The sequence below is a fragment of the Morone saxatilis genome, unplaced genomic scaffold (assembly GCF_004916995.1).
Source record: "Morone saxatilis isolate NCDOM2014 unplaced genomic scaffold, NCSU_SB_2.0 Contig12, whole genome shotgun sequence".
Taxonomy (NCBI): domain Eukaryota; kingdom Metazoa; phylum Chordata; class Actinopteri; family Moronidae; genus Morone; species Morone saxatilis.
Genome location: NW_023339674.1, coordinates 21433541 through 21442774, shown reverse-complemented (window position 1 = coordinate 21442774; position 9234 = coordinate 21433541). Strand labels below are relative to the sequence as shown.

The window sequence follows — 9234 nt, the reverse complement described above, 5'->3', positions numbered from 1 at the left end:
GAGAGAGAGAGACAGAGAGAGCAAGACAGAACTGACATGAAGATCTTATCAACATTTACAATACAGAAGAAGTCTTTAACCTGTGATCTGATTTCTACTCAACTACAACATGTCCCTTACTTGGCTCTACAGTTTGTGATATCACTTTCACACAAATTTCTCTTTTAATTTAAACCCAAGTAGGACAACTCAGGTGATCCCTTAAAAAAGGCAAACTATACGTTCCTTTTTTGTACAAGAGGAATGTTTGGTCAGTATTTGTGCGGCTGAGGTTCTGCAATCACAGCAAAGCTATGTGTTGCAAACTATGTGCTGTTCACTGTGCACTCAAACTGTTGTGTGGAGAGCCAGGTTTGTCAAAGTAGATACACAGGACCATCAGAGATGCAATATATCATCCAAATTTAAACACAAACATAACCTCAATACTGAACAAATGTATTTATTTTTTTTATATTGAAAATGTATTAGGTAAAAGTGCATTGTGTCAAGTTGCAGAAGAAAAAGGGTTGTGTGTTTTAATTTTTAATGCAGGTAAAACTGGAGTGATGGATAAGCAGCACCAGCTGGGCAACTCCACCTTTGTCCGCCACTACATTTCAATGAGACTGAGGAGCCAGCGCCTTTTTATTCCTGATGTAATAGGGGCTGTATGGGAAGCTAATAATAGGAGGAAACCAGAAGACAGATCAATAGTAGAGAAACATTAGCTGCCCCAGAGGGAAGAGAGAAGAGGGTTATAAAAGTAAGAGGGGAAAAAAGAGGGATGAAGATTGCATTGAGTGCTGCTATGGAAGACTAAAAGAGAGACATTTGAATGTTGACATTTTTTAAAAAGTTGACAAAGATGGAAAGAATAAGGACGAGCTGGGAGCAGCCAGCGCCTTCAGAGCAACAGAGAGAGTACTTCAAGTCCACCTGTGTTCTATATCAGCAGATGCTCATCAATAGAAACATTATCCATGGGACAACAAGGAGCGAGTAGGGGAACAGGGTAGACTCTGCTGGAGGAAGAGATTAACTCTGGCAACCTGCATAAACATCAAACAATGCTGGCTAAAGAATCATTCAACCTGACAACTCCATTAATAACCACATTTCTTACACAGGGAGGAGATAGGAAATCTCCAAGCATGGATTGGATTGCATGCAAACATGTTGCACAGGGTCTGCTGGCTGTGTGTGGTAGATAAGTCTGGTGGCCAAGTCTGGTATGTAAACATGAGTGCAAGCTTGGCGAGGTACTCACAGCTGCTACTCCACGACTTGAGCAGAGATTTGATGCTGATCTCAAAGAAGACCGAATCCTGCAGGCTCAGCATGGCGGCTCTCAAAAGTTAGGCTTCCCCAGAAGGCACAATTTTTTTTTTACAGGACTCCTGTCACTTTCATTTCACAAAACCCAAACATTCCACTCTTCTCAAAAATATACACCTCACATTTGCCGCTCCTCTTCCCTGACTGGAGCTGAATACTACCCTCCACAGGTGCTAGTTAAAGGCATCATCCCGAATGTGCAGCTGCTGAGGAAAGAGACCCAAACAGAAGTGCTACCAGTTCGTTTCCTCTGCCACCTAGGTCACTGAAGAAAGAAACTATGCCGGGAGAAGAGGAGAGAGAGCATAGCCTGGCTAGTTAGAGAAGTATTCCACCCCAGCGCCTGCTGCCCGCTTGCCAATCCACAGAGTCCCTCATCCCCATTTCAGCACAGAAAAATCCAGAAAGGCAAAGGACAAAACTGCGTGAGAACTTTTGCTCCTGGTAGGAGAGAAACAGCAGCAGAACAGTACACGACAGAAGTCTTAACAATGTACTGCAATATTCCCTCTCCTCTTCTCTTCCTGTGTGTGTGTATGTGTGTGTGTGTGTGTGTGTGTGCCAGTCCTAGCTCACTAGCACCGTCAGCCACCCTCTGCCTCCCCCCAAAGCTCTGTCTCTCTCTTCATTCGCTCACGAGCGGCCCCTCCTCTTCCGAGCTAGCTCTTGTTCTTTTACTGATGCCTGCTCTTTTCTCTCTGAGTGAGAGCGAGCTTGTTTCAACAGCAAACAGAGGGAGGCGGGAGGAGAGTGTGGGTGATGTCATCAAAATGCTGCGAGTGTTCCCTGGCTGTGGTTCAGCAATGCATACGCATGTCAGAGCTGCTACTGTGCTGCCTCTCTACTGGCCTATCAAAACGACACTTCCTGTAAGCTCCACAGCAATACTGATGCGTCATCCCTGACTGCAGTAGGAGGGAAAGGAAAGACTGGGAGGATGGAAGAGGGAAAGAAAAAGGGAGGATAAACTGAACATGGGGGAGAACACACAACTGGCTCAGAGCTCTGCACCACAATAATAAAACATATTATATTACTAAATAACATGTACAATACATCCACATCTTCAGAACACAGTACACTGTACTCCAACTGCACTCAGAAGGAATATGAGGTATGTGACCTCATATATGACCAAACAATGGGACATGGGTACCAGACATTGTGTTACTGGTACTTTCTGACCCGTTTTTAACCATGGCGTGATGGTGACCACAACTAATCTATTTGTTAACTAACCGTTCACACCCAGTGGAGTCATAGGCATTACATCATTGCTCTGTCCAAAAGCTACCAGGCATAGTTACTCAAAGACACAAACTCACTACACACTGCATCAGTGAGAAAACAGCCCACTGTGTTTGCGTGAATGTAACAGAGACACAGACACACACCTGATTCATCTGATATTTTAATCTTGTGTTGATGACAAGTTTCTTCTGCTCCCTCAGAGACTTAAAAACAGAGCCACATGACATCAAGCAATTTGTAGTCAAGCGCAGAATTAAGTTTGTTATCAAAATATTCTGAGGGGAACAGCGTTGGAAAGGCTGCAACAGACAAATGCTCTTTGTCTTCTTTTAGTTTAGTCTTTATTTCTCTCTCGCCTTCAGTCTCTCCCGCTGTCACATGTCCTCCACTACACAAGTTATGCAAAATGAGGCAGAGCTCATTGCAAACAAACACAACACAAGCAGATGCTTTGTCAAGCCATGGCTGGTGCTACCCTGACGCAGGCTTCCACTGTGAAACTCTGCCTTGTAAAAAAAACAAGCAAGAGTCCCAGTAATTACATATCATAGTTATATGCAGATGATATGGAGAGACATTTCAATTAACATTACATTAAATAGTTCACAATTTTGGGAATATGCTTATACTTGCTGAGCGTTAAATGATTTTATTATTATTATTATTTTTCTATCAAAGCATATTTTGAATTTAGCCTACTTGGGCACTGTTGAGCTCTTTCATGAGTCAACAGATATTTCCAAGTTCTGCTACACAACGCGAGTGCAGCGGGGCACGGCAAAGTGGATGGATAGATTGGGTCAGATATAGGCTGCATGATATGGAAAAAACATCATATTGCCATTATTTTGAAAGATATTGCAATTGCTATACGATTCATGATTAGTGGGAATGATAATTTTTGCATCACAATTTTAATTTTCACTGAAAAAACAAACAAACCCTGATGTGACATGTTTGGAGTTTTATTTTAAATCGGGAGAACAACATGTATAGGCCATGGCATCTGGAAATCCTCTATTCCAGGCCTTGAGTCTCCCTAAAACAAGCTTTTTAGGTTAACTGGAGCCTTTAGCTCAAGCTCCTTAGTAGGAGGAGGAAGGCAGAGGTATTTGTCCGTACACATTGTTTAAAAACAGAATTAGAATTCATATTATCTTCCTTATCAGCGAAACAGTTAATATACAAACATGCAGAGACGTCTGCAAGCCCTGTTTTCTGTAAACAGCTTTATTGTTTAAGGAATGCAGCGGAATAAGTCACAACATCATCTCTCTGGGAACATCAGAGCTAAGAGCTGCTGTCCAACAGAGCTGACGTAAGTTGAGGACTTCAAATAAACATTATCATAACGGACTTCCTGGAAAGAAGAGCTCACTGATTAAATAATCTCAACTAAATGCACAACCAAGGCAAGTTGTAGTAGCTCCATTCCCAAAGTGGGAGCAGTGATTGACAGCTAGCCATCCTGACTGTAGACAGTATAGGGGAGCTGTTCCTCCCAGGAGTCCACAGGGTGGAGGATGCATTTCCTGTCCTGGCCTCTCTGAAGGGCAGTGGTGGGAACAATAATCGATAGTAGCTGTAATTCAATCCCTGACCTCCCCAATGGAGCCCGGGCTGCAGAGGACACGCCATTTAGATCCATCACAGCAGTCTGGGTATGCAGCACAACTCTGCAACCTGCACAGCTCCTCACTTGAGTCAGGAACCAGCTATTTCATACTTCCTCATAATAATGATCAAGACAGAAACTCATACATTTCTATTTTCTACATTCTACATTTTTTGTATTTTTTAGAGAGATTGTTTTGCCTTTTTCTTTTTACTGCATAAGACAGCTGAAGATAGACAGGAAAGGGGGAGAGAGGGGGGATGACACGCAGCAAAGGGTCACAGGTCCGATTTGAACCCATGGCCGCTGCAGCACACATATTGATTATGCCACATTTTCCCTGGCCAACTTCCACGGTATTATGCTCTGTAGCTGTACGACTAAATAATCAAAATTATCTTTATAAACAACTCCTTGCACACAAACCACAGACACATCGACCCAATGACATTTCTAAGATTTCCCTTGTAGCAAATGAAGAGAGGCAACTCATTTCAGCAAAGAGTCATTCTTAGGTCAGGAGCATATCCTCTTTATGGAATGACAGAGCGGAACGCCGGGCAAATCTGAATTAAAACTCATCTCAACACAGGTAGAAAAAGGTCAGCTCATTACTCATAGCTCTTCAAATGGGCCATCTTCAAGTTGTACACTATGAAGAAGCACTTATTTGGAGAGCTGGTTGGAGGAAGTTCAGTCTGCACTGAGCTGCACCATTACGGGGGTTTGTTTCACTATAGCTGGCTAATAACCATTTAACAAACGATGAATAAGTTTGTTCAGGCTGTCTGGATACACGCCCCATTAACTGTTCAGACATAAATCACATGCACATCTTTCATTACAGAAGTACAACCCACCAGTGTACACTCATGTTCAGTCACATGCTCCAAACACTCCCGAATCACAAACAGGAAACCTGCTGCACCCATTAACCAAATACTGTCCGGATCAAACCCTTCCCAAAAACTCAGCTGTATGTCGAGCAACTGGGTGATGTCACTGTGTGCGAAGAAAGACAAATGACAGAAAGAAAAGAGCAGCACCACCTTAAAAGCCAACTCAGGCAGGTCATGCCAGTTCTGCAACAAGGGAGTGGCACTCAGCTCTGATTTAAACACAGGGAAAATGATCCTGAGGTATGAATATGCCAGACAAACCGCTCTGTGTCCTTACCTCAACTACTGTAGTAATCACATCACTTTTATTACATAACTCACCATTATGACCCCTGACACCACCAGCATGATGAAAAAAGGAGATTTTTCTAATATGACGGATGTTTCCTATTTGGAAAGGAAGAAAGAAAGAAAGAAAGGAAAGATTTGAAAACAAGTTGCCCAGTGAATTCTGTAGAATAGTCATCTTGCTGTTTTGTAATAATAACTATATCTCACTAGCAGTCTGAGCAGCACAAACATCTACTGGAGTCCAGCTAAAACACAAAACAAACTATCATTGTTACTGTGGGTTAGTTTAGCTAGCTGTCTTGGTTAGTCCTATTCTCAGAGGAAAAGAGGCTAGGTGAGTAGAGCGGAGGTCATGCTTTAGCCACGAGCAAACAGGGAGCGAGCGTGCTCTGACAGGTACTGTAAAGAAGCCACACTGAGACTGACGACAAATTATCACCCCACTGGTGATGCAAACTGGCTGGCCTGCACGTACACATAATTTGTATGTGTGCACACATCTACTAAAACTTTAACTACTGTATCCATAGACACAACAGACCTACTTCAGAGGATTAACACTGTCAGCACAACGCATACTCTGGGACCTCAACTCTCAAACGCCACAGTATGCAGGTCCCAGTACTAGTCCTCTAACTATACTCTTTTTTTTTTTTTTACTTAATACAGCTGTACAGGGCATACTAGCTCAGCATTACCAGAAGATCACTGTTTTCCTTTGATGGATTCCTATAATGCTTTATATCACTACCCAATATCAACAAGTAGGCTCTCATCAGCTCTTATAAATGCACAAAAAACCCAGCTAAATAACACTGGCTATATTCCAACCATGTTTGTTAATAAGCAAAGAATTATTCAATGTGCATCACAAGACAACGCACAAGCAATCTGTATATAATCTGATGATTAGCTTGCCACGTGTTCCTTGATACGGAGTTAAAGCCACTTGGGGCAGAAAAGTTAAAACAAGCTGGCAAAAACACAGCCCCATATAAAGTTAATATAAATAAAGATAACATGTTAGCAAACAATTGCCTATTCACAGTACATATGTAGTTTTTGGGCAACCCGCTGTCATATCTGAGTCTTCAGTTTGCTAGATGTTCATTAAGGTCTGATAACTGTAAATTGCTGATGTCTGCCATTTGAAATACTTTTTGTCATTTAATTGTTTTGGGGGGCAAACTGCATTTATGAATTGTGTAAAAATCGTAGCCTACTGTGGTAAATCATTTACATGTAGAACAAAAATATAATAATCTCTAATCTAGCCTAAACTTTGTCTTCTTCAGCCAGTGAAGTTAGTCGGTACCTTCACACATCTGACAGAGGGCTCACCCAGCACCAGCTGCCCTCTGACTCAGTCCTGTCTGGTTGCTACTGTTAAAATACTTGAGGTCACATTTTGGCTAACTAGGCTGAAAAACTTAAAGAACATGATGTTAGTCTATGATATAATACAAACAGACTTTGTTCTTTCTCCTGACAGAAGGATCGCTCTGTGAACTATGAGGGAAGTTAATGTTACTGAAATGCTCAAAACAATAACCATGTACTGTAGATAAACCAACTCTCTGCTGCTCATTATGTTCTGTTGTTACTATTATCAGACCACAGCTGCAATGTACGTCATGTACAACTTCTTTTTCACACTCTGGACCTTTTAATAAGAAGATCCAATATCAGTGTGTAACATTTAGGAGGATCTATTAGGAGAAATGGAATATAATATGCATTGGTAATGTTTTCATTATTGTATAATCACCTGAGTAAAAGAATCCTTTTGTTTTTTGGAGAATGAGCCTTTTATATCTACAGATGCTGCGGTTCCCCTTCCATGTATTTTGCCATGTTGAATTGCAGGGGTGCGTTTTTGGCCGCCATCTTAGTTTCTCCTTTGGAAGGGAAGGGTTAAGCGAGGACAGTGTACAGTACATCTGTCCAGTGTATGTCTGAGCATGTTAGCATGTGTGCATAAAGGGGGTGGGGGTAAAGCCAACCTTGGTTACATGTTAACAAAGCTGAACTACACTGAACTAAGAATGTAAATTATAAAAAGCACCTATGAAGTAGTCTTGTTAATTAGCAGAGATGAACACAAACTCAATACAGATTATACAGTACATAAGTACTGCATCGATACGCAGTTGAGTCAGGTATACCTTTAAGGCGGGTTCGGTTACTGCGGGCAGGCGTGGAGGACGCAATCCCTGTGTCTACCTCTATCATCGGATCTATCCGATCCTCATCAATGGTCTGTCCCATGACCAGCAGGCCCAGTCGTTTCATGCGAAGGAGCCGTGGACCCGAGTCCCTGGGAACGGCTCCCCCATGTTCAATGGACCCTTCCCCTGAGATGGCAGCCGGAACCAGGCTCTTCAGAAATTCCATGTTCGACAAGACTTTTCCTGTCTTTCACTCTGGTGCGTAGTCCAATAGCCTTTGACATGTCATTCTCCCATACAACCTACCTGCCTGTCTCATCCGCCCCATTAACAGACAAGCCAGCAGACAGAGTACAGTCCCCGTCTCCAGCTGCTACCTACATGCAATATCTAGATATTCAGTCACTGTAAAGGCCTGTACGTGTGACCCTCAGATCTGCCCTTACAGACCAGAACAGACACCACCTGTCAGGCTTTCTTAAGTTGTTTTTCTGGACTAACTAGTAGAGGAGAAACTGTTTACTGTAGCTAGCCAAGGTGACAGTGAGAAACTTCTTACGCTGCAACATTACCTGTCTGCTCACAGTGAACTGAAAAAGCAAACAGACATGGCACTTTTCATGGGTCGTGATGTAATTGTGAGTGGGCAGGGCTATGTTTGAGTGCCAGGCACTATCTGGGGTGGGACTAGAACATGTTCCACAGGAGATAACACAAGCCTGGGCCACCAGCCAATCACAACAGAGACGACACAAGCCACACCCTGCTGGCCTGTGTTGCTCACCAGTGAAATACACCGAGAGAGGAGGAAGAAGATTGACAGACACAATAAGAAGAAGGAAAGCTCCGTGGAGTGGGCCACACTTGCCCGCCTGCATTTACTGATAGCCCTTATCGTTGTCTGTATGGTGTTGCTTGTTAGCATTCATACACAAACACAAATGCCTGTTTGCTTTCTTGCAAACTTACTTATATAACAAGAGCACCCCTCCCTTAGCTTTCACTTCTGCTCGACTGTGCTGAGCTATTATGAAGAGAAGCAGAATGAGCAAAGTGATGGGGTCTGTGAAACGGGGTGACAGACTGCTGTGCTCTGCTTGGCTGCACAGCTTGTACCTGCAGCAAACTCAAACCCTTCCAAATATCCCTAGCTGAGGAGTGAGAGGGGCTATACTGTGCTGACTCTTATGAAAGCTCACTGCCTTAAGAAATCATCAATTTGCTCTTCTCTGGGAATGAAAAAAAAAATGAATAGGCCATCCAAGCACCAACATAGCCAGTCCTCAATAGCTATACAAAGCTGTAACACTCCACAAAAATGAAAGATGACTGTAGCACCAGTGTGCAGCAAAGTGTTAAAACACCTTTAAGATCAGCCTTTTCTGCTGATTCATCATTAATTATGCACCACAATAAAGCAAGTGGGCAATAAAAAACAGCACAATACTTATTTTATCTTGTTCTAATTAAGACTCCATTAGGTATTTTGATTTGACATTGAATTTAGTGACTAAGTGTAATGTAAAACAGCTGGCAGGGCTACAGAAGCCAATGGGAATTAAAACCCATCTTTGCAGCTTTCAACTCTGTTTTATGTCATTGTTTTTGGTTCTGTGGCCACACATAGACCCCATTGTAGAGTCTCGGGTGTGTAAGTAGGCAATTGTTTTGGATTTACAGAATGAGAACCAAA

General features: G+C 42.6%; 1 protein-coding gene across 1 annotated transcript in view; it reads right to left on the bottom strand.

Moving 5' to 3' along the window:
- fryl (furry homolog, like) overlaps positions 1–8132 on the bottom strand; it is a 55015-nt gene extending 46883 nt beyond the window's left edge. The window contains 2 exon segments of the mRNA XM_035653765.1: positions 5404–5469; positions 7539–8132. Of these exon segments, the coding sequence (XP_035509658.1) occupies positions 5404–5469; positions 7539–7767 (295 nt within the window). The 5' untranslated portion in view covers positions 7768–8132.
- Positions 8133–9234: the final 1102 nt, after the last annotated feature.